Genomic DNA, 26,632 nt, shown 5'->3' with positions numbered 1-26,632 from the left:
TCTCTCCCCCTCCCTTCTTCTTTCAGTGTGGGGGTGGCCTGCAGGCTGTGTAGGTGTTAGTACGGGGGGGGGGGGGGGGGGGAGGAAATGATGAGAGAAAGGTCTGCCCTCTGAGCCTCATCTGTGTCTGAGTGACATGCAAAAGGTGGAATGACAGAAGAGTATCAGACTCAACCTCTGCCAGATCAGACGTCTTTTCAAAATGATCCACCAAACTACAGTGGCATCAAAACTATTTGCCTTCTGCCATGATTTCTTCTGTTTTTGCATATTTGCCAGACTCGCATGCAAACTATGTGTTCACAGCATGCTCCATTTCTCTACTTTGAATGTCCTGGTGCGTGACACAACATCTTCCGAAGCCGTCGGAGCCTGGAAAACACCATACTCTCTATATTCTGTGTTCTCTCAATCAGCTATCAGAAAACGCTTTCCAAATCCATCAGAGCCGCTCTCCTCTCAGACTGCATGTTTATCAGCATGAAGGGACTGACAGAACAGAGGGAAATAGCTCAACATCTGCAAGATGGACTGGCTCAAAGTCTGCTGACTTTTCCACCAAGTGCCACCATGAGGGTGACATTCATGGTTTTAAGTGAAATATCCCAGCAGTGTTTGGATCAAGTACCATGAAACTTGGTACAGACAGTCGGGTCAAAATTTACATTTTCTTTATGACTAAATACTTACAAAACTAACGGCATTCCCATCAGCCTCACGTGCACTTTGTGCTAAACTAAGATGGTGAACATGGAAAACATTCCTACCGGTTAAAACATTGCATTGTCATCATGTTTGCAAGCTAAGATTAGCATTTAGCTCAAGTCTCATAGAGATGGCTGTAGACTGACCAAAGGTTATACTAGAAAATAACCCTGAGTGTAAATGGAAGTGTACCAAATGACTTATTCCTCCCCAGGAGCCGAGGTAAGAAGACACAGTTTCATATCATTTTGCATTTGGCTCACTGTGTGATGTTTCTGGCTTTATGACGTTAATGTGACATCCCAGTCAAACAATTTGCACGCCCTAATGTGTTCATAGATTTGTCAACCTGTATGTAATGAAACTAAAGTAGCTCAGTGTGTGTTAATGCACAAAAATGGAAAATACTGCATATGACATTCAGAAGTCCTATGTAGTAAAACACATTTAAAAAAAAGCCTTTATTTAATCTATTGCTGAATGTGTTTTTGCAGAAACCTGAGAGCGGTATGGACATACCAAAATAAACACACCACCTTCAAACAGTGAGTGACAGTGTTCCCAGCACACAGCGACTGAGCTAACTGGTTTGCATCAGAAATGGTATTTGGATTTTGTCTCCACGTACTTTCGAGTCAGCTTCCAAACAGTCAAACCTCATTCAGTGCAGCTGCCCAGAATTTCACCTGAGAGTTTGGCAACCGACGGGTACAGTAGATGAACATCCAAAAATATACCGCATGACCTGATTAGATGAAATGCTTGTCAGGAGGTCACAGATTAGAAGACTACGGTGCAAAACCGTCAGGTCCTGCCAAGCGCATGACTGATGCATCATGGGATGTGTCAAGGAAAGTGCAAAAGAAGAGGTAAGTGAAACTGGTGTGCACATTTGCTCACACACACGCAGAAATACACACATACAAAAACAAAACTTGCTTTCAGCTGATTTATGTCATTTTGTTCTGCATGAATAAAAACCTTAGAGCTGCTGAAAGATGGGTTTGGATTCATTCATTGTCTGTGTCAATACAGTATTCACATGATGTATGTCGAAGGCGTTATTAGTACTGAGTACTTCCTCTGCATACTGGCCGTGACACGATCACTTCCTGGTCCAACTCTGATGTACAGTAAGAGATGGGCGAGTCCACTGTCTGTGTGAAAATGCACTCAGTAGATCAGCAGAAGATAATGAGTCAAATCAACTTGAATAATTTCAATATGAAATCCCCTCTTTGTGTTTCCCTAGACTCCATAGCACAGAGGTAGAAGAGGGATTTTTATGCTGTAAAGGCTCACTTAGGAAGCTTGATTTGGTTGAGGTACTCTGCTGGAGGCTCATATTACCTTCATTGGATTCATGTTAAGGAGAGTTCAATTCAAAGCCAGCGTGGATCAGTGTGAATGATCACAGCAACTAAAATCATATTATGATAGCCTCGGAGAACATCCAAATCCCCTTTAACATCACACTGGCAGCAGTGAGATTACCCTCGCATCAATCCGAGTGCGCTGAGACAAAGGAAAGCAGAGGGAGAGGGTGCACAGACAGAGAGAACGTAAACAATGAGTGAGCACGATGACAGTCAGCCCTCCTGACTGAACGTCCGCTAAGCTTCATTTAGCTTCCAGCTAGCATATATGCAGCACACTGGCTGTCTGAGTAAACACAAGCAGTACAGCAATCAATGCACACAAGGCAAACATTAGCTTCGCTCTGTCTGAACACATCTTCAGTCATAGTTTCAGCTGCACTGCTGCTTTCATACCAAATGCAAACATACGGGCATCAGTATGAACACAAGTAATATTACCTCACCTAGCAGACAATCCTTTGCATAACAAAACACTGATGGCTGCTGCAGAGAGTGCAATTTAAACACTGAATGACATTATGATTCAGCTGTATCATAAAATAATAATAAAAAAACCCTGTGTGATCAATAGAGCACTGGAACTATTAAATTAACATTGCATTACTTTGAATCAAATATTTAGGCTAACCTGAGGCATCGAGTGCGTTTGGCTTTTCTTGCATTATTTAGCAGCAACTCTGAAACATCACAGCTTTCACAAATGTCTGAGTTGTAAGTCACACTGGTGATGGAAACTGGTGATTACTGTAAGTCCCACATCAAATGAATGCACAAACAACCAAGGAACAAGCAAACGTCTCAGAGATCACCTACAGTGCCCCAACAAAAATCTGGCATGAGAGACATGTGTTAGTTAGCTTAGCCGGTACATTTCCTACAGTAGTTGCTGTGAAGGCCAAGAGGCCATGAATTTCCTACATGGTTTGACTACAAACACATAAACACACATGTGATGACAGTGGTGCGTGTGTGTGTGTGTGTGCATGAGTCAGTAATGATACCAATAGACAACAAAAAGAGCAAATAAGGTGGAGTTTACTCGTGTAGCTGAGTCAGAGACATCCTCTGAGCTATGGCTTAATGTTAGCTTCTAGTGAAGATCCCAAAGTTTCCAAAGACACCAGATATGTCAGGCTACATTTTGGGAACAAATTTCATTTAAGTGTAACTATATTATAGCTTCAATGAAGTTCTTGCGTTACCTCGGACAACACTGACAGACAGAGATGCAAAACAGGTTTTTGGCAAATCATCTGGCCGTTGTGGTTATTCTTTGTGAACTGGCTCCTCATTTTCCCACCATAAATGTACCAGCATGCTGCGTGCATGGACTTTTAATATAGGAAAGCCTCCAGGGCTGAATCCACACATACGATCCACACAGAACGTCATTATCTCTAGATAGCAACAACAGCAGCAGCACTGACAAAAGGCTAAGTGAGGAACCTGTGCAAAGTGTGAGGAAAAGAGCAGGAAGTAGAAGATGAACTCCTGTCTAATGTCTCTTCTAAGTGCTTTCTGATCTAAATGACATTCAAAAGGCTGCTAAAAGCACATTTAGCCTGTTGAACTTTTTCAGCGACTCATCGTGCAAAGTAAAACAGCAGAGGAGGTGCTTGTTGCCTGTTACCACATAATTTGAACACGGCTGAGAGTGTAAAGCCAGCAGCTCTGTGAGGCTCTGTGAGTTTAGAGCCCAGCGGTGCTTTGAGCTAAAGGCTAACATGCTGCTGTTTAGCATCTTAACGTTGACCATGTTCACCATCATAGTGTGTTAGCATGCATTCGCCAATCAGCACTAAACACAAAGTCCAGCTAAAGACATTCTGTCATGAGTTGACACATACATGACATGTGGTGCCAGTGCAACAAATTAAAAGCAAACACGCTGATATTATCAAAATAGATTTTATTCTAGACCTTGAAATCTGAGTGATATTACAACAGTCAGATCAGGAGGCTGCAGACTGCAACCATGTGAGTGAGAGAGAAAGAGAGTACAACAAAGGTGATGGCAAAGACAACACAACAAAAAAAAAATCTGCAAATTGGTATTTACATATTCTGTGTTATAATACATCAACAATTAAATCCAGATTTTAGATTTTTGTTCATTTTGTGTATGTAACTACAAATAAATCAGATTTACAAAAGTTTTGAGAAGTACAAAACCTTCAAGGGTTCTCCAACATAGCAAAGATAGAATTAACGTTAGTACTTTCGGTAAGAACAAAAAATAGCAAACGCGCTTGAATGCAGTGTAAAAAGCTTATCGTCTAAAAACACAACATTATAAAATACCATTCCACTGTCATAGACATCATTTGAAATAGTGTCTTTGTGGTACAGTCCAATCACTGCTGACTGTGTTAAAGCAAACTTCAAAATAGTCTTTAGCTTCAGTACAAAATTTTTTTTAAAACAGGAACATTCTGAACAAAACCTCTGAAATGTCCGACGTGTGTGAGTGTGTGTACGCGTGCGTGTGTGTGTCTGTGTGTATCAAGCCGTTGGTGAGATGAGACCTGGAATGCCGTGAAGTTGGCTTGGTTCGACTTTGACGTGCCCAGACGGGACACCATCCACCCTCACCTGCCGACTGGAACAATGCACATTTTCTGCATCAATTCTGATTCGCCTTTAAGAGCGTTTCAAACATCAGATGTGTCCACGATGGCTTGAATAAACACACCTCCCTGTTTCTCCATTTTTAGTCTAAAGTGCAGAAAAAAACACCCTTCCAAGGGCTGCTCTTTTTTTTTTTTCTTTTCTATTTCGCTATGACTGTTTAATGGTATTTTATAAAAAACCATTCCTCATGGTCGCGACCCCCTGGTGATGCAACACCATCACGTACTGTATTTCAAGCGTCTTCAAAAAGTAACTTTAAAATCCACCCTTGGCGCACGAGTGGCATACAAAAGAATCCCCTGTGATAGCACAGATATATATTTATATTTATATATATATATATATATATATTATATGCAGATACCATGTTACATCAAGTCATATGCTGCGAGTCTGCTTTTTAGCAACAAGCACAGACTTGCCTCAAAACGCCAACTCTGAACACTACAAACAAAAGCGCCTATCGGTGCATAGGCCTGAACACAGCCCGTCTCCAGAGTGTGTGTGTGTGTGTGTGTGTGTGTGTGTGTGTGTGTGTGTGTGTGTTAATGCTGGACTGCCTGACAACAGCAAACCAAAGCAGGGACTGTAGTGTGTACTTCGGTCAGTGCTGGACATGAAAGCTGCACGTGTAGCTCATGAAGCGACTGCCCGACAAGACAAACTGCGATATGACCTCCAGCATCGCGGATCAGCCGTCTCGGCGGTGACGTTGAGCAAACGTCAAGCCATGTTTAAAAAGGTGCGATCAAAGACCCTGTGTCTGCAGAGGAAGTGATACTCCAGACGATGTCCTGATGTTTAATGACCGGGCAGGGGAAACAGGACACAATTAGAACGGCTTAGTCTGATTATCTTTCAGCATTGGTTAGCAACAAGCCATAAATTGAGGAAACAAACACAATTATGCTTATTAATTTTGGACGTCACATGGATCCGAGCGGTTATGGGCCTGTTTTCCCATCTCTCTCTCTTTCTCTCTTTCCCCACAGAGCCCAGAAGCTGCAGCAGCGCCAGGAAGTGAGCTATTCCTGTGCCACCTTACCTCACTGACAATAAAGCACGGCCGTCTACACGTAAGCACGAGACACAGATCCTGGATGAGCTCAGCCACGGAAACCTGAGGCTGACTGCACATCGGCGTCGCTGTCTTTCTGCTCAGCACATGGTGAGAACATGAGATCGACATGGTGTTTGAACAGCTACAGAGATTATCTTTCAGCCAAGAGGTTTGGAATTCTTTAGAGCTCTATATTAACCTGATGAACCGTGAACACCTGAAAACCATTTCTGAGGATAACAGTTGCAAAAAACAAAGGACAGTTCACCCTTTGATTAACTGCTTTATACTTTTGTTAAAAAATGGCAAAACTGGAACAAACCTACTGGATAAAAATAGAGTTGACAAAATTATAAATCATTTCGTCTTCTACGCTATACAGCTGCATTTTTTTTAACCTTAAAGAGTGCCAAGAAGTAGATGAATGGATCTCCCAATGAACAGCTTGAACCCCCATTGTAAAAAACAAACAATGCTTAACACCCCCCCCCCTTCTCTCCCACCCCACATGTAATATAAAACCCACAGAGATCAGTAAAATCCAAAAACAATGTCCACAGGACACCAAATGCTGACATATGCAATATGCACACACCAACAGAGAACAGAAATCTTTAAAATTCTGGTACAAAGGATAAAAAGAGGAAAACAAGAAGAATCCTGGTGTTTTGGTTTGTATGTGACGGGTCCAACAGGTGTGAACTGTGTGAGAGCAGAGCGATGCTTCTTCCTGCAGGTGTGTCCATGCAGTGTCCATACAGACCTGTTGTATGTCCGACACATGCATAAGACCTGTATGTGGCAATGGTGTGGTCCTTGTGTGCACATATGAGGAAAGGTGGGGGGTGGGGGGGGGGCTCCATCTGGCTGTAATGGCGGGCCATGGCATCTGATGGGACTACAGCAGTGTGGTGGACAGGCAGGGACAGTCAATCATTTTGGCTATGTACACATTCGTAGTCGGTCCATGGCTCCCCCAGACGAGTGTCATTTCCTCAGGTCTAATACACAAACCTGGAGAAACAGGAAGTACCACACAGTTAGACACACTGTGACTGATCTCAGCCACCAGAGTTTCACTTAGGGCCTCTTCAGAGTTTAGTCCCTTTCAGAGAAAGCGTTTCGTCCCGGTTTCTGTGTGAGCCACATGTGCCGTCATGAAAGACGACCTTGTGATCGGGTGACATTCTTACTGCAGCTCTGTGTAATAGCAGTGTGTAGACTGCTGGGTCGTCTTGTGGAAAATGTGTTCTGGGAAAAACCAATCAGAGACGACGGTCATACTTGACTCTGTGACTTCAGGTCAAGCAACCGTGTGCAACAAGAGTTAAACACTGGAACACCTGTTCAGTATTGTTGCTAGCTGCGACAGCGTGGCTTGTTGTCACCTTGTATCTGTGTGTGTGTGTGTGTGTGTGTGTGTGTGGTCCTGAAGACACCTATTGTAGCACAAAACTAGCACACAGGTGGTTCTGAGTATTCTGCCAGGAGTTTACATACACAGTCTGAGATTTTGTTAACAGCATCACAACAATGCAAAGTGCAGGGATCAGGAGAGATCAGGGATGGGTGTGGTCCAAGCAAGTTGGCAATCAGTGTATCCCATTTTCATTCATTCATGTCCACTCTGAGACACTGGACTAAACTAGAGACCATCTTGCGATGGGAATCACACCAGCATTTCATTTATCGATTGCTGTCAGGATGTAAAGAGAATTTCAACAAATGTAACTAATAATTCAGAGAACCATGATAGCTTGAAAACTTTAAGTAAGGCTGGCTACTTGATTGTATTGATTTTGGAAGTTGAGATTGAGCAGCAGCCTATGTGTGTATGCAAACACCCGGAGTCGTCTCCAGTGTTCGACAAATACTAACAAAATAATAAATGACAAAACACACTAAGAATTGCACTGATGGCACACACGGGAGAAACCCTCACGAGACGTGCTGCTTTGGAAAACACCGGAAAACAGCAACTTGATGATTGCACACGAGGCATTAAAAGTCCCCTGAAAGTGCTGCATCTTCCACACAGATGTCTATGGAATTAATGAATGAACGAATGCATTTTCTAAGTTTACACTGCACTCTTTACAGCAGCGCCAGCTCTAAGATGCACTACAAACACATTAAAACAGGTAATGTTGCATCTATGCTTCAGCCTCTCTTGGTGGAGGGGCGGGGGGGCCAACAATATGTTAGTATTGATGTATTTATGTGTTTTGCTGAAATATTCCCTTGTTTGATACAAGGAATGTACAACATTAAACATGGTTAGTCATGAATCTAGACTGTGTCATTATTGATAAGCAACAGATGATCAGTTGTTGTGCAAGGACATGAATTCACAGTATGTTGGTCTGTCTGTCTGTCTGTCTGTGGACGGACTTTGTCACAACCATGAAAGATGCAGTCAGGAAAGTGTTCAGGTGTGTAGCTGAGATCAAACTGGGGCTGCGATTGAAGATCAGTGTGGTAATAATCTATTAATGACTGCTACTACTACTCATGGGACAGAACATCAACATGTTGCTGGTGTGATTCCATCTACAGTGGGACAGACGGACCAGAAACCTCAGAGTGGAGAAGATTAGTGAGGACAGTAACATGAGTAGAAGCTTGGCATAAACCTCATCCCCCATTGAGGTCATTCACAGCATGCCTTGTACAATCAGTCTCATGTGTACACATACCACCAAACACACACCGAGCAGGGCCTACACCTCAATGGTTACACAAAGCCATGTTTTACAAACTAGAGTAATGCATGAGAGTCACACAGCAGCAAACGTGAATGAGATGTTTCAGACTAGAAAGGGCGCTGCCAATAATGGCGCTGACATGGTAGCGGCTACACAGCTGGTCAACTTAAAACACGGTCAGTGTTTTGCACACATCATCAACCTCGCCGCACAGACAGCTCTAAAGCTGCCGCCTGTGTCACAACTCTGGGGGGTGGGGGGGTTGGGAGAATCACAGGATTTTTTTCCACCGCAGCAGAGGCATAAACTTCTGGAGCCACCAGCCCAGAAGTTGAAGGCCAGTCTGCCAGTCCTTGTTTGTAAGAGGCATACTCATAGCATGAAGCCTTCTCAAAGGGAGCTGATTAACCAGGTGATTAACCTCGGTAGACCTCAGCATTACAGCCAAAAAGGGACATTTGTCAGATTCTTTAATTATGTCCCTCAGATTCTCTTTTTAACCTTACCTTGCACACAACCACACCGCTGTAATGTCCCTTTAACTCTGCAGGACTTTCTGTCTCGCCACTCGACCATAAATGCCTGACTGATGGAGTGTTGCAGTAACCTCCCTGATCTCAGCTGCTCCTGCCTGGTTGCTGTGTTCGGCTGGACAGTCAAACACTCCTCAGGTCAATGCTGTAAACCTGTTCCATCTCAAAGGTTTTATCAAGCACTCTTGAGAATTTGGCTTGTAGCAGCCTAGAAACCTTTCTCAGAGCTCAATATGCTTAGTCACTACACAGTGTTGACATGTAGAAAAATAGTCAAAAATGAAGTCAGTATGATTATATTAGCTTTATTATTTTTACTTATGTTTAGAAAAAGATCTCAATACAAAAAAAGTGACAAAGTGGAATGGTTTGAGTATTTTCCAAAGCAAATATTGATGGTTTTTATTTCAGGCTGTTGGTTATTAACGACAGCACTGGGCAGTGGCTCATTTTTCAGACACTAATAGCTCCATCTAGTGTTCACTAACGGTACCGCAACACCAACTGTTCCACTACATTTTCACGGCATTTTTGAGGCTGTCAGCTCAGTTTAAGCTCCCACACTCACCACAGCTGTGTTCAAATGCTGCTCAGTCAATCAACAATCTCACGCACACGATGCGCCTCTGAGCCACATGCACATGGCCTGAAAAACGAAACAAGGAAGCCTCACGCCCTCAAGTCAAGCGCTGAAGTTTTACACTCAGTGGAGCCGGGTGTGACCTCAGTGTTGTCCCTGAGTCCACCGGAGGCATTTTCTGGTGTCAGCTTACCTGACTCAAACCTTAAATACACACAGCTGACCGACAAACTTCCTGGGTCAGCAGTCTGGTGTGGAAGTTGTACGTAAGAGGGTGTGAGTGGCTGCTACTTTCAGTTTACGATGTGTGTGATGGAGAGCTAAGGCAGCATAACTCACCGATCCATCTGACGCGCTGGCTCCTACTTTGTCCCCTGTGGCGTTCCAGCAAACCTCGAAGATCCCTCCTGTCCCCCGATAGCTGTGGACTAAAGCCCCCGTCTAAAAAAAACCACATACAAATACACACATGGTTAAGTAACATGTTTATCCTGTTCAATGGCTGATGTTTACTGGTGTGTGTAATTATAATCTCAAAGTATTATCCCACACCTGAGTGTTCCAGATGTGGACACACTTATCGAAGGAGCCACTGGCGAGGTGTCTGCCATCAGGGCTGAAGGCCACGCTGTAGACGGGCTCCTGGTGGCGGGTCAGTGTGTGGATACACACCCCTCGCTCCACGTCCCACAGACGCACCGTTGAGTCAAATGATGCGCTGGAAAGAGGGGACAAGAAAAGCTGTGAGCTACATGTCCAAGAATTAATCACTTGTCTATGCACAAATACTTGGCTGCAAACAAAAAAACTAAACAAAACATATCTTCTTTTCAACCGTACGTATCATCTGTCTCCCAATCCCCAACAATATTTAGGAAGGTCAACATGATACAGTCTTTCAGCAATATGCCACCGATGCCATGGTCAGTTTGTTGACTCTCTCAGGCACTTTAGGATTTAGGTTTGTTCAGGTGGAAAGCCCACCCTGAGCTGCCTGACCCTGTGTCATTTCCTCAGGGTCAGCGGAGCCACTGCGGCACCCTTTACAGCCAGAGCTGGCGGCGTTGCACACCCTGGCTCCATATGCACGTCTCTTATTCAGATGGTGTTTCATTCCTCAGGGTTGGTTTGCTGATGATATATACACTGCAGTGGTAATCTCAGTCCTGTCATTATTAAAAGCTACTTGCGATGTGAACACCAACATCAATAGCAATCAAACTAATAGTCCTATTAATACAAATGCTACTATCAAGTCACACTCATATCAAAAGCAGTAATATAAATATTTATCTATTCCTATTTACCAGTAACAGTACTGATGGAACAGAGGCATAGCTCGCCTTAGTTCACATGTGCTAACGCTGTAACCTCGGACTTTATTATTGTGGATCTTTAAGGGCCTCAGGGCTGAAACATCATCCGAATAAGAGACATGCACATGGAGCCAGAGTGTGCAACGCTTCTTTTCTACTCTCTGGTTTACTTCCAGTGCTCAGCACCTCACAACAACCGCTGGTGTGTGTTACTTCTCCATTCTAGACTCACAACAGTCAGCCAGCCAACAACTAAAGACATAACTGAGAAATACGAACACCTGCAGAGCCAATTCTGGTGGCACAGTTGCAGAGTCCAAGTCAAACTTGTTAGAGCAAGTAAAGCCTAAATATTACATGAGCAGCAGCCCTGAGGTCACTGTCAAATATTTTATTGATGAAGCTCTATCAAGGAATGGGACTGCTACCAAGAGACGTGGACAGAGAACTTGTGCAGGTTATTAAAAATTCAGCAGTACAGATTCATTAAGATTATCTAAGTATCCTGATACTTCCTCAAAATGATGGGAGAATGTATCATTAGAAAGAAAGAAACTGCAGATTCCTTTCTTCATTTTTCCAATTAAAGAACACAGAATGACACACAGCATTTGTATCATCTTACCTCTATGAATACAAACATACACTGTAGCATATGAGGACAAAATGATGCAAGGAGAGTGAGGGTGGTGTTCAACTGCTGCTCTGTGGTCTCACCTGGCCAGCATGAGGTTGGCGCTAGGGTTGTTGGTCCCGGGGCCTGTGGGGCTCCACTTGATGGTATAGATTTCTTTACTGTGGGCCTGGAGGTCATGAACACACGAGTCCTGCTTCATACTCCAGATCTATGCCGGACAGGAGGAAGCTGTTAGTATGGCGTTTTATCGAGCACATCCACTCATTCAATCAGGTATTTGTGTGACTCTGGCTCTTTTTTGTGCTTATCTTAGCCACTAAGTGACATGTGCTACGTCTGCATGTTATGTGGACTGACCTTCAGTGTCATGTCGTCTGAGCAGGAGGCCAGCAAGCTGCCGGTGGGATCCCACTTGATGGCGTTCACCTCGTTCTACAGTGAGTAAGACGAGTGTTAGAAAACACAGCAAAAACACAGCATATTTGACTGATGCACATGGACAACAAAACAAATGAAAGAAATAATATAAACTACTGCGTTTATACTTTAAGATGGGCTCAGACTACAGGAGTTTAGGGGTGGTCTATCATTGATTCCCCCCTTCTGACAATTGCAGGAGAAATCTGGTCTGGGACCTTGGTCAGTACCGATCTTCATCTTAAACCTCCCAAACGGCTCGCAAACTCCTCTGGGCCACCGCAATACTTTCAAACAGGTTTGAAATTTAGGAGTGAATATATGGATGATTACGTCAGCACTTTTCAAGCAAGCTAACGCAGTCCCGGAGCAGCTGACGATGTTGCCAAGCAATAGTGAAAATTCTAGACCTTGAGGCTAACATTAGCTAGCATACTACTGTTGACAGATATCAAAACTGACTGTTATACTCTCACCTCCAGTTCTTGCTGAAGAATAGACAACCTGTGCTAACTGTGTCATCCAGACCTGTTTAGATTTATACTTTCGCTTTTTCTCACTGCAAAGCAATACTACAGCAAGCTTTGAACCACATCAGTCTCCATTTTTCATGTGAGAGAGATCACATGAGGCAGTGCACTGCTCCCTCTGGCGTGATAATAATATTCTGTAGAGTGTCATGCACCATTATTTTCTTATTTTGGAGTGTGAGCGTGTTTGAGATTAGAGAGAGGAGCATCTATGTGCACGATGCAACCAGGTTTTAAAACGCCTGTAGTATGAGGTCGGCTTTACGCAATAAGTGTGTGCTGGTTTGTTGCTAAGTTATTAGAGTTGTGAATGCATTTACCTTAAGAGCGCTAATAACATCAGAAGCTACAGCGAGTGAGAGCCTGACATCAGATTATCTTAAATTATCCAACAGTACTGAATAGTATATATTATATATATTCAGGTGGTTTCCACCCCCCCCATCACAAAGCTCACACACGGGACTCCTGTCTTACCGTGTGTCCCTGGAAGGTCTTGACAGGTCTGTCCTGACCCAGCTTACACACATGGATGCACATGTCTGTGCTGCAGGAGGCGAACGTGTTGTTGCTCTGCCAGTCCACGTCCAGAGCTGGTGCTATTGAGAGGAAGAGGCAGAGAGCTTAGGGCTGCTGCAGCAGTGCGGCATGGAGGCAGAGCATGAGACGAAAAGACGGTCTGAACGGAGATTTCTTATCCCCACTGATAATCAACTATAACAATACTCCAAGTGCAGAGAGTCTCGTCTGTCAATGTCACACTCCAAAAACACAGAGCTGTTCAGCAAAATGTGTTAAGATAAGGTGGGGTACAAACTGCAGTCATTGATATTAGTGGCAATGTGTGAACGGACTTGATGACAGATGAAAATGAATTCATCATCACTACGGTCTCCACAGAGACGGAACAGAAAGACTCTTCCATGAAAAGTCATGTGGAACGATCCAACAGACTCCTGTCACTCACCCGAGTGGAAAGGAAATTGTTGCTTCGCCTCTCCCGTGTGGGCGTCCCAAATAATTGTGGTCTGTGTGAAAGAGGACATTTTCATTACTTGTACTAAAGTAGTATCACTCATGTTAGTGCATCTATAAAATTATCGCATACAATATGATATTGTATGCTATTCTAATCCTATTTTAAAAATGCTGCAAGTCACAATCAGTTAATGTAATGTGCACAAGTTGAAGAGGAGATATACAGAGAAGTTTATACGAAACACACACATCAGGCTTTTTTACACCTGTAAAACATCAGCACTTGGGTGTCAATATGAATGCTGAAGGTGACGCTGTGTGTCATCATACTTCAGTCCACTAGATGGCAATGTTGAACAATGTCCATACATTGCTGTCATTTTGTGACGGGATGCCGTCAACTTGACTCTCACCTGTCAGTCCTGACGTTTGCTGATAGTGTAAACAGACCCTGACATGCAGGTATTCACTGAGGACAGCACACAGTATCTGCACAGACCCGTCTGTGGTCGACATGCATGCCATCCATATCCTGTGCCTTTCCCAAAATGACCTTTACTTTAATGCCAAAAATAAAACCAAATATCCATTCATTCAGAAAATGATCTCTGATGTGCGTTTGTGGGAGCCTGTGTGTGCTGCTGTTCCCAGTTCAATCTCTGTGCAAGTGAAGATGAACCGTCAGGCTAAAGTGCTGACGGATCCTGTGTTTTTAGCTGAACTACATGAGAGAATATTCAGTAAAACAGAGCGCTGATGCTGTTTTGCCCTCACTGTTCTCTGTGAGGTTTTGCTGGTGATGTAATGCAGCCCCAGTGTGTTTTATGTGGAGTGACCATGGCGCCAGACAGCGCTTAAAAAATGGCCTTTTACATACTAGATCGCTTGTCAGCAGCTAGTCATACGGTAACTTAGGAGGCACTCTGGCCTTGTGTGCTCTGATTCATTTGGCAGGAAGTTAACACACAGTCATAATTTTGTTTTAATGAAATCTCAACTCCTGACATTTGCTCTGAGTGTTCTTTATCACTGTTTTGGAAGACGGAAATAATGGGAGTAACAGATGAACCAGCTTTAAAAGTGACGTATTTTCTTTTTAAATGAGTTAAATCTGCATGCCTTACCTTGTCTACGCCGGCACTGAGGATGAAGTTTCCTTTCTTATTCCACTTGAGTGCAAATATAGGACCTTTATGCTGACCTAGAGTACTGGCCAGGTTACCTGAAAATATAAAAAAAACCAACGCATGTCAGTAAGAGAGCAGACAGAGTTCACCATCCATGCATCCTTTCAAAGCCACGATGTAGCAGAAACTAAGACTCTTACCATCTTTTGTCCATATTCTGGCAAAACCATCATATGAACCTGTTGCTAGCAACGTTCCCTCACTCTGAAAAGAGGGAGAGAGACAATCCTCATTAGTTTGAAATCAATTGCATTTAATCTTTCTCAGCTTTACTTGCATATTCAGGTACAACTGTGTCTGATTTCAGAGTTACATTCTGCTTTGTTTAACAACGAGGCTCAAATTAAGAAGCGAGTCGTTAATGACAGATCAGATATTAGTTCTGATTTAGCCTTGTGCACTGACTCCCACTACTCAGGGAAAAAACAGTTTGCAGATGAGCAGTATGAAAGGCCTTTTCCCCCGTGGGAGTGACTCGCCCCCATATGTCTGGGTGGAAGGAATGCCTTCAGCAGAACTAGTGGCCACATGCACACACACACACACACACACACACACACACACTATATTAGATTACTAAAAACTGTGCTCAGTGGAACAGACACACAATCATAATGTTCATCTACACACGCACACACCCACGCGCGCACACACACACTCACATTCCAGTCTAGTGAGGTGACGTCTTTGTTGCTGGGTACGTCCTGGCCCCCTTCCCGTATGCAGTGCCTCAGAACCAGCTGGGTGGATCCGCCTGTGCTGTTCTCACTCAGGTTCCAGATCCGTGCTGTTGAGTCCCCAGACCTGCCCGAGCCAAGACACACGGACACATAAGCCTCTTTCACACATGGTTCCCAGTAAATTACTGGGATAACCTTCCAAGCAGCGTTAGTGCTTTTCACTATTCATACATGGGGCTACGTTCAGGAACATTTACGTCTCGTGCCTTTTCACACACGCTGTGGCACTGCCGGAATAGACGGGGCGAGGGACGGTCCAGCAGATGGTGGTAATGCAACACTGATGGATGCCAACTGCCATGAAACTCAATAGAAGAAGAAGATGGGGCAGGGCTGCGTGTACGTGTACGCGGTGAAAGACGTCTCTTATTATTTTCAGGAACAAGGTTGGCGACGACCCGTTTTTGCCCTGTGCTCTTGTAGCGTATTTAATATTTAAGTTATGCATTGAAATTCGCAATCAATCGAGTCTTGTGATTGGTCCGCTCGCTCCAGGTGAAAGTGCCTTTTTATCACACGGACGTAAGCCTTTACGTGCTTCTCCCTGCCGGATTACTGCTTTCAATCACAACACAGTCGTACTGGCATTTTCCCTGTTAGCAGGTCTTGAGGTGGGAAACCAGAATATCAATCTCTCCTCCCACTCACATGTGAACCCATGCAGGAAATGCTCCTGAACATTTCAGGGATAGAAGATTATGTGCACAGAAGTCATTTACTTCTAAGTTGTTTGTGTGGATAGTTTCCTTTATGTAGCCCCTCTTAAATTACAGGACTGTGCCACAAGTAATCACATTTTCTCCAGTGTGTTCATGCTTAGGAGCAGGACTGCTGAAAATACAGTGTACCTACCCAGCTGAATGCTCACCTCTGTTGGGTTTATAAATGAGCACTAAATTGTTGATTTAGGCTGGAGAAAATCTAATGACAGTTTAGAAGGATGATGAATCATTCTGGTCCTTGTTTTAGTTTGGCAACATTAAATCACTTCTTCCAACTGACAAAGAGCTTTGATCCAGAAATGAATGTTATGAATGAACACGTAACTGTTAATTATGGTTTTAGGTAAGGGCCATTTTACAGTTAGATACGATTGAAGGGGCAATGAACTCAACACACAAATGCATACTTGACCCCAGGCTAGAGTCCAGAGCATCTACTGCTATTTGATCTGATGGGAAGTGAAAGCTGTAAAGAGAAGACCAGCTTGTGCATCTTGTCCAATCACATGTCTTTTGCTTCTTTTCCTGATGTCTGACTGCTCCGATATTAAGGGATCTCCCTCAGCCATGTTGACAAACATACTGGGATGGAGGTGGAGACGTAACTGTATGACATCATGGGAGGAGATAGTTGCGGTCTGGTTTGTGGTCTGGCTCAATCAGCTAAGAGGTGCACAGTGAACCCAAACCTACTTTTGAGGCTATCTGTCTGATATTGCTAGAGTCAATAGTAATAAGTCGCGCAGATGGCTAAAGATGGTCAAACTGCAACAAACTTCTGGTTTGACATGTGGCACTTGTAACCCACCATAAACCCACCATATTGGTGTATAAGGACAAATGGCTGCACTCAACTACAGATTAATTCTAAGGCTGTGCCCTCTTTGTCACCTCATCTGTCAGCACAGTCTTGGTTGACTAAAAACTGCTGGTTGACCTGTTGCACAATAAGCCCTTAGTCATTCTTTTTACTGGAAAAGCTGTCACCCGGCCAGCATGAGAGCATCAAAATGAAATGTGCTTTCCTCTTTAATAAACAGTACTTTGAAAGAGATTTTCTGCATTCATCAGGACAGAGATAACATCGCTGAAGAAACAATAACTTTAGTCAACAAAGATTTGTTTCGTGGTAATGTCTTTGTCCGGGAGGCAGACACTGTCCAGACATTTAAGAGTAGGTTTAAAACTTTCCTTTTTTAACAAAGCTTGTAGTTAGGGCTGGCTCAGGCTTGCCTTGGTCCAGCCCTTACTTATGCTGCTATAGGATTAGGCTGTCGGGAACCTTCCAACCCTAACCCACCAGGCTCCTCTGTTCTTCTCTCCCTCTCCATCTGTATGCTTTCAACAGCTACTACTATTAGTCCTACTTCCATTATTATTACATCCATAGTGCTGTATTACGCACCCATACTATATATCATATATATATCTGCCCCGCCCCCATCTCTCTCTCTCTCTCTCTCTCTCTGCATTTGTAATTTGCATTAGCGGACACGGATTTGTGTGAACAATAATTTTCTATGTTATGCTGTGTTAAATGAACAGAGTTTAAGGGATTTAGAGGAGAGAATCCCGCTATCCCTGCAAGAAAGCAGTCGTATTGTTACTCCAGTCAAACAGTATCTCCAGCTAAGTGTTCAGATCTGTGTTTTGTCAAGTTAGATTGCAGCTAATTTGTGAACAGCCTCTCAGAGCCAATGGAGGACGCCGCAATTCACTTACACCCAGGTTGCCTACATTTGTTAACCCTTTACGGCTTGTATTTGAGACCTTTTTGACAAGAACTGTTGAATTAGTCGCCAACTATAATTGATTTTTTTAAGGGGAAAAAAGTTACATTTCTCTGATTCCAACTTTTTAAATGTGTTTAGTCTCCTCTGTGACAGTAAACTGAATATCTTTAAATTGTGGACAAAAGAATACATTTGAGGACGTCACCTTAGGCTTTGGGAAACACTGATTCAGATGTTTCACCATTTTACAGACCAAACAACTAATGGATTAATTGAGAAAATAGCTGACAGATGAATTGACAGAGAAAATAATCACAAGTAGCAGAGTAGTTGAAGATTACAAAAATGCAGCAGTAGTGAATGCCCTTACAGAAACTGCACGACCAGTGAAGACCAGTGAAAACGCAGGATGATACTGACCCAGAGGCGAGGAGGTCATTCACTGGGTTCCAGGCACAGATAAAAACTTCGGATTCGTGGCCCCTCAGGACCATGGCTTTACTCTGGGGGATCTCCACGTCCCTGTCCACCTCCATCATCTCTGAGTGGTGATCTAAAGGAAGGAGTGAGAAACAAAGCCTTTGACTCAAAGTTTACATAACACTGTTCACAAAGTACTGTCTGAACGTCATGAAGGCGAGGGGAAACTGCAACTGCGGTTTTCAAATGCAATGCAAAATAAATAAAACATAATGAAAAACAGCTTCTAGCAAATAGCGTATTACTTCTTAAATGAATTACCAGTGATTCCCCACACAAAGGTGGAACAGAAAGTATATTAACAACCAGGCAAGCAAGCGGCATTCATTTCAGCAACGGCAGATGTCTGACATCATCTAATTTTCTACAAACCAGACCAGTCCCACAGCAGCGCACATGTACGTCATCGTCTGATCTCGTTAATTCAAGCAGAATGGCTACGCCACCGTTTCTCGACAAGGCGCAAGTAAGCGGTGCTGCGCCGAGTGAACACCAGACCGAACAGCTGACAGTTGTGGAATTAAAGAACAGACTGTGCTGTTGTTGAATGACCAAGAGTGTTTGTACCAAAGCACAGCTTGTCCAAAAGTAGGCTCTGTGCAAAACAACAGCTACTGAGCCATTGCATTTGAGTAAGCTCCTATTGGACTCATCTTTAGCCCATGAGAGCCTGAATCTACCTCAGTAGCACTCTGTAATTTGATTGTGAGGCCCACTGTTATTGTGATTAAAATCTGATGGGAAAGGGACGAGGTTTTGAGGGAAAACAAACAGACCGCATGTATCCTTTCACACTAAAAAAAACCAAACGATTGTATGGTAGGAAAAGGTGAGCAAAGACATGTAGACGGTGCTGCCATGAGGAAACACGCGCGGGTGTAAGGAAAACAGAAAAGCTTTATGCAATGCCAGGCAAGCCACAGACATTTACAAAACAAAATCCCAAAGTTGTACTGTGACTGTCATGAGAAAGGCAAATCTCACACACACACACACACACACAGACACAGACACAGTTTGAGGGGGGTGCTAAGCTTTAACTCCATGCAATAAGAATTCACTTATTTCACCCAGCCACACTTCGTACAATTCAAGTTTTTTTTTTTTTCCTTTCTGACTTCGATAAAAGCGTCAACTTCGTCTCTTTCTGCTGTGGAATTATTTAACACCACGCCGTTTATTTAACTGTCTCCAGTATTGAGTAAAATTCACATCTGTGACACACATTCAAGTGAAAGGGGGCAAAAATACACAGCGGGTGCATCCCAAAAAGCTGTGCAGGCATCTTATAAGTATGAATCTGATTATATCAAGGCACATAACCCTGGAATCACACCCTGCATTAAAGGTCTGCTGTGTAGGATTCAGTGGCATCTACTGATGAGGTTGTAGATTGCTACCAACTGTATACCTCTCACCTCACCCTCCCTTTCCAAGCATTTAGGAGAATATGGGTTTGGTTCAAAACTCACAAAAAATGTGTCTGTTATGGGCTCCATGTAGAAACATGGCCACTGTATATTAAGACGATATATTTGTTTATTTTTCTTTTTATCTGATTAATAATTGATTAATCAACATATTAACTGATTATCAAAACAGTTATTAGTTGTAGCCCTAGATTATACATTGATGAAAACATAATTGTGAATATTATATTCCATTTCTCCCAAATTCTACAAATTGAGCCCCCTAAATCTTACACACTAGTCCTCTCAGAATATAATAAAGAGTCTAGAATTCGGTCAGCCCTTTTTTTCACCCAAGCACAACAAAGCATGTCTGTTTATTCAGGAGCTGATTCAGAGATTGTTTATGACCATAAGCTATCTTACTGGCTAAGGCATGTGATCCGTTTTCCTCCCCGTTGGCGGCGCCCTCTCCATTCTTGGTGCTTCCCTGGGGCCCGGTGCCGCTGCCACTGCCTGCCGCCTGCTGCTGCTGCTGAGCCAGCTTGTCCCTGTAGGCCTGCTGCCTGGTCTGGACTACATCTGGCATCACAGCATCGATCAGAGACAGCGACTCGATGGGCCGCCCGTCAAATAAGGTCCCGTCCTGCAGAGACAACATGCAAATTTATACATTCTTATTATCCATCAAATTCACTACAGTGGAGAAGCCAACACACACACTTCAGTCGAAACATAAAGCTGACAGTGCACTGCTTCTTGCCAGTAAGGTTACACTAATTGGGGCTTGATGGTTTAAATGTGGAGCCTGACCTCATTGATGCTGACTTCAGCCTCCACATACTGCAGGCCCTTCTGGATGATGGAGATGAGGGCAGCAGGGGGCACCAGGGCTCCATTGATGTTAGACTGGCTGATGTGGCTCTCTATGCCAAAGGTGAACGCTGAGTGGGAGAAGCCTGTAGGAGGCATGGACAATTTGGAAAGGATGGATGGAGTCAAAGTTCAATAGAGCAGCAGTGTGTAATATAACATTTGAAATCTTTTTCTTCAGAGAGGTTTTTACTCAACAAAAATAAATAAATAAATAAATAAATAAATGAAAACCCTTTGTAACACTTACCTGACTCTTGCAGGTATCTGTAAACCAGAAAATTGACCTCATCACTGCTTATGCTCATTTTTACTCCTGGTGATTAAACCATTGGGTCAGCACAGGATAGGAGCCTGCAAAAGCAAACCACAGAGCAGGGAGTCTTGCTCAATTACAAGTTGATGGTATTACACATCATAGGACTGAGCTGAAAGGATTTCAGAAGTATCATCATCACTCAAGTACATAACATAAAAGACGGCGACAAGTAAGATGACATGCAGGGGCACCGGGCCAGGTGTAAAAGAGCTGTCTCACACACAAACCGAGGATGCAGTTACACTATGAGCAAGCTACGTAGCTCACTACCAAACTGGCACGCATGATGAAAACTGAGAAAGAGGAAGAGGTTAAAGAACACATCACCTTGCCTGACCTAGATCTCTCAAGTTCAAAACAGAAAAGTAGGCAAAAGCGAGCTGCGATCAGCCATTTCATAAATAATGATGTTTCGCTCCTCTCTACTTTTGTAGGCTGCAGAAGCTTCCTGGCTCTAGGCAGGGCACCAGTTTCCATTCATTAACCTACAACTGGAAATAATTACCAGCAGTCTTCATGAGGAGGGCTGGGTATTTTGGCCTACAACGTCTGGAATACATGGGCTTTAAACCTCGGCAATAACAGATCCTACAGTGCTTGTGTCCGGGCTCCATATTTATTCATGCAGAACCCACACTGTTTAAATGGGACTGTGGAAATAAACAAGGGGTCTGGACGGGGGACAGAACCTCTACTGTTTCCATCGTGCCAGCATGCTGAAAAAGTCAACATGTCTCCTGCCGCATCCCAGAGGCTGAGATCCAAGACCAACTGAATCAAGAGGCCTGGAATCTAGTAGAAGCCCTTCAGCTATCCCTGACAAGTTGGTCAGAAAGTCCTGACTGCTGGTGCTTCTCACACTGAAGGAATACCACCAGCAAGCAAGCGGTCTGATAAAATCTGAACATCTCACAGAAGACTTCTGTTTAAGGATGGCACCAACAATAAATGCTAAACTTTCTACATAAAACACAGCGTGATTCTGACAAAATATGTGCTTTTGCCATTGCACCAGCACTGTGCTCCTGCTCTTACAGTGTGTCGTGTGTTTTCTGTTACCTTTTGTTTAAGGTTCAGTGGGGTTGTGGTGTCCTGCAAGCCTGTTGATGTAGTACTCTTGCACATCTGACACCAACCTGTTTTGAAAGGGTTCTGGCAAATGTCATCACCATGTAAGTGACGCAGGAACCGTAAATGGGGTCAAAGCTCACTTACAAGAATAGATCCACCAATTCATTTGGCTGACATGATCTCTGACTCCTGACTGTGTTAGCGCTGATCAGTAGATCAATCCAGAGCGCTGATCACTACCTACACCATTTTGCTTTTAAAAAACACAAACAGCTGCTAATTAGACCCAGTGAGTTTTACATGCCAATGACACACCCTCACCTAAATTACTCATGTTACATCACAATATCTGTGATTAGAAAGCACTGGACAACCTAATTAGCAGCTAGCAAAGTAGACTTTGGACTTAAACAATAAGGAAATTCTTATCAGAACTGCTCAGTTTACTGTCAATTCTGTGGTATAAAATCTTAAAGCTTATCAACTTAATAGTTCAGAATCATAAGTCCTAAAGAGTCGGGGCCATAAAGTAACTGACCGCCAAACTAAGATTGGCTCAAGCAGCTTGAATGGAGAGCTCGACAGATATTTAACTCATTGACATTAGTCTCACATTACCAGCAGTCCAGACTACGCCTGAGCTGTTGCCAAGTAGGTCTCACACTACACGTCTTGTACAGATAACTGACTGAGCAGGGTGGCTTGGTACAATCTAAGAGCCACCCTTGAATCATAAAAATGAGTTAACCGTACAAACAAAAAAGTCCATACAAGACACATCCACACTGTGGCCATACAACCACATAAAATACAGATGTTCTTTGAAAGCAGCCCTGAGATTCACGTGTTCTTACAAAACAAGAATTCCATAGTTGCACATCTATATTTCAAACAGTGCCGCAAGTTAAACAAATCTCCACAGAACCACCATACTAACAAAATAACTCAGACCAACCATATGATCTCAAAACAGCAATGAAATACCACCAGTGTTGTGCTGTCTTTATAAATAGGCGCTGGTCTGTCTTAATTCCGGTTCTAGTGTAATATATTCTTACCAAGAGCTCCCTCTCTTAACCGAAGCCACAACAACCACTTCTCCTACACGTAACCTCAGCGTATTGTTCAAGTAACAAGGCATGCAGGACATTCACTGCATTTACAAGCAAGCAAACAGCTCTAGTGGTAACCTATTAAAGCTCTTGATTACTGCACAATTATGTAAACAACTGGATTATTTCAGGTTTTTAAGATGAAAATTTGAGTATGCATGTTCTAACCCCCCCCCCCCTTTTGGTCTTGACTCTTGACTGAGTCATTCCTGCCCACCGTCGTCCCACTGGCTGGATACAAAATTAAATCACGACCACCCTCTCCTCTATTATGACTTCTGACACTTTGCCATTGCAATGTGATCTTCCATGCAGCAATGTAAGCATGCAGCCATAGAAAGCGGTGAAACAAAATTTATAAATGGAGAAACAAACAAAACAAAGTCTGACATTAATCAGTGAGATACACTACCCATGAGATCAAGATGTCCTCAGATGCGCATCATAGCTGCGTTGTCCTCAACAAGAACTCTCAGCCCCTGAGAAGAAATGAGAGAAACTGAATGCACCTCTTCCAACTCTTAAATTCCACTGAAGTAACATCAGAACATCGTATTACTGATGGAGATTGCACTGTTTCTCCAGTGTGAAATCACTTGCACTTAAAACTTTAAGAAAATGCTCAATATCATATAGAACTCCATCTTTAATTGCATTATTATTTTTATCACTAATTCGGCAAACAAAAGGAATAAAAACCATTCAATAGACTCCTTGGCATGCTTCTACATCAAAACCACCTGACAGCATGAACTGCACTTGCGTAACGTGCCCTGACCTTTCAAGGAATGCCTAAATAACATGTCTTGTACATGTTACTATGTGTTTGAACCTTGGTTAAGCAGCACAAGAACCACACAGGATTTGCCAAAAATTCACAGACGACAGTGATTCTCTTTGGGTGCTGTGACAAATGATCTTAATTACAATGGACATTTTATTATTAGCCTGTCAGAGAGTGGGTGAAAAGGCAGCCACAGGAAAGTGTGATGAACAGAGGGGCGTGTCAACAAACAATGAGAGAAACTGGGTCAACAACGTGAAAAGCCAAAACAGTGGATATTCTTGCTGTGCACAGTGTAACTACCCTGAGGGGACAGTAATTACATGGGAAGTATACTTACGTATACAGGAAACGAAATGTTATTGTTTAATTTGGCAAAAACACACTTTACAGATGCTTCCCTCCTACAACGTCACCCAACATCGCACTTCTGGTACTAGACCAACAACTGCGGCCAAACACTGTGGCGTTTTAGTACGTTTTGTACGCAGCTACATTTAAATGCGTCAGTCATGTTTTGTTTTGTCGTCATTTCAGAAGAAAAGTAACAATTAGTCTAAGTGATTGTTGGACCCTCCTTAGCTCGCACTGATTTCGTGCAAGTTAAACACATGCGAGTTATGTCACCAGGATAATCTGCTACGTAAATTAGCGAGATAGCATGGCAAGCTACTTGCGGAAATACACTGCCCATCCCCCACACGCGGCGGCGACTGAATGGGCTAACGATCTACAGTGTGTACGGTGCGTTTACCGACACGCTGTATGAGGCAGAGTCGGCAGCTACAGTTTGCGCCGATCAATGGCTCAAAATAACCTTTATTCTTGTTAGGCAGGCCTCAATCAAATCCCCTCTCTTGTTAATGCACTGTATCACCGTACATATGAAGTGTAGCAATCATTTAAGTCATTAGTGGCATAATGAATCCGTACGTTGACCATTGTCCACATGTCATGGGTCACTCGGATGTACGAGGGAAATGGGAACGGGCTTTTGTCGGCGCTGGCATTCTTGGATAATTATCAATTACACATGCATTTTGTGTGCCGTCATCACCTTGTTACATATTTTCGTAACTACTGTAATTAGCATTTTAATATTTACCACACATTTTTACGCGGTGATCAGCCTGCACTGCCACGAGCTAAGTAATGTTAGCTCATTGGCTAACACATGCGAGTTAACATTAGTTTTGCCTTGGCGGCGGCCGTACCCCTCGCCACTCATTCCAGTCAGGCAAGACGGTATAATATTTCGTTCATTTGCAAGATACTAGCAGTTAACTGTTACATAAAAGCAGTTAATACTACACTATGTCAGTGTTTCCTTTTAATTATTTTATATCGCCACCGACTGTTACAACGTCAAGTTAACTTCTCTAAAATAGCATTTCTGACGAGTACCGTGAGATCGGCAGCTTCCTATCACTGTAAACCTGCTAACAAGCTAGCTAGGTGGCTAACACTAGCATGCTATGCTAATGACAGTGTTGCTATAATCTCGTACCTACTTGGATAAAACCTTTAATTTGACGATATCTTCCACAGCTCTTGTGTTCGAGTCAGACCATGTTATCGCTTTAATCGATTGCAAGGAAGATCGTTTTCGCACATATATTAACTATCATTAGGTTATAATATTTAAGCTACAGCCAGGCGCTAAGAAGCCAGCAACGGCTTCAGACATTCGACACAGTGGAGTGACCCGACATGCAAAAATGAGATGCCTGTAACTACTGTTGTTTCAAACCGCCACTCTGTAGTTAAAGCTCAATATGAAGATTAACTCGTGACGGCGGCAGTGTTCAACATATATACTGTTTCCACGATTAAATACGTTAAAGTGGGGTGGGAAGTGGTGTACAAATACAAGCTAACAGAACAATATCTATCAGTAGCATTATTTCACATTTCTACCGAGTGGAACTGGGATATCATGCCGTGTCGGCAACTAACCTATTTTCCAAAAGCACCAAGCAACACCCCGTGGTTTTCAAGATGAAAGCCGTCCTCAAGCGTTGATTAAATATTTGGTCCGTTTGACAGGTTCACGGCAAAATGGAGCCACGTTTCCTCGTTGAAACCGACCAATGAGGTGGAGTACAAAAAAATGCCGAGGCCTCTGGAAGTTTGTCCCGCAGCCAAGCACCAGTCATAACAACAGTGTCCTCGCCCATCCCCCACTACACCTCTTTTTTGCTTGTCTGGTCACTACTAGCCCTGGATTAATGACACCCCACCCCCTCTCCTGTGCTCAGTCATTCAGACTGGGAAAGTCAACAACAAGCTTACATCATCATTGCAATCTGTGTTTTACACAGATTTTTTTTTTTTAGCTGTATGCATAATCCATAATCATATTAATTTCCCCAATGTTCCCAGTGAAGACGATAGCCTGGAAGTATTCATGCTGTACCCAGATCGTTTAAGATTTATGAAATATCAAGGACCGACTACAGGGAAAATTAGGTGCTGGCCTTCAAAATTCAGTATAATGTACCTTTTATTACCACATTTCTTGTTTCACTGTGATGAGTAGCCATCCCCATTTAAGTGGCGGAGCTGCCTCAGCCTTTTCCAATGTGAGATGATGACATATCATGAAATGCTGAATTGGAGACCATTCAGTTAGTTGTACAACAGCAGCGAGAGTGCAGCATATTCAGGACATCCTTTGTTGCAGTGGGGTTTTTTTCTTGTTACCACAAATGTAATCATCTCTGCTGGGAGC

General features: G+C 43.2%; 1 protein-coding gene across 3 annotated transcripts; it reads right to left on the bottom strand.

The window, feature by feature from the left end:
* Positions 1-6,040: 6,040 nt before the first annotated feature.
* On the bottom strand, positions 6,041-25,976 carry LOC143329374 (F-box-like/WD repeat-containing protein TBL1XR1). Of its 3 annotated transcripts, none has more exons than XM_076745227.1 (16): positions 25,413-25,603; positions 23,530-23,596; positions 20,866-20,969; positions 20,556-20,701; positions 20,169-20,388; positions 18,274-18,406; positions 15,321-15,462; positions 14,799-14,862; positions 14,596-14,693; positions 13,461-13,521; positions 12,971-13,092; positions 11,904-11,978; positions 11,627-11,754; positions 10,146-10,311; positions 9,933-10,034; positions 6,041-6,789 (listed from the first exon to the last, which is right to left on the bottom strand). In XM_076745227.1, exons 3-16 carry the CDS (start codon positions 20,921-20,923, stop codon positions 6,763-6,765), a joined length of 1,542 nt encoding a protein of 513 aa, XP_076601342.1. In that variant the 5' UTR covers positions 20,924-20,969; positions 23,530-23,596; positions 25,413-25,603; the 3' UTR covers positions 6,041-6,762. The 3 variants fall into 3 exon arrangements, with proteins under 3 accessions (XP_076601342.1, XP_076601344.1, XP_076601343.1); XM_076745229.1 differs by lacking the exon at positions 25,413-25,603 and adding an exon at positions 25,858-25,976 and having other exon boundaries at positions 6,622-6,789; XM_076745228.1 differs by having other exon boundaries at positions 6,622-6,789; positions 25,409-25,603.
* Between the last annotated feature and the right edge of the window lie 656 nt (positions 25,977-26,632).

The sequence above is a fragment of the Chaetodon auriga genome, chromosome 12 (assembly GCF_051107435.1).
Source record: "Chaetodon auriga isolate fChaAug3 chromosome 12, fChaAug3.hap1, whole genome shotgun sequence".
Lineage (NCBI taxonomy): Eukaryota > Metazoa > Chordata > Actinopteri > Chaetodontiformes > Chaetodontidae > Chaetodon > Chaetodon auriga.
Note: the sequence above shows the minus strand (reverse complement) of the source record. Positions and strands in the feature narration are given on the sequence as shown.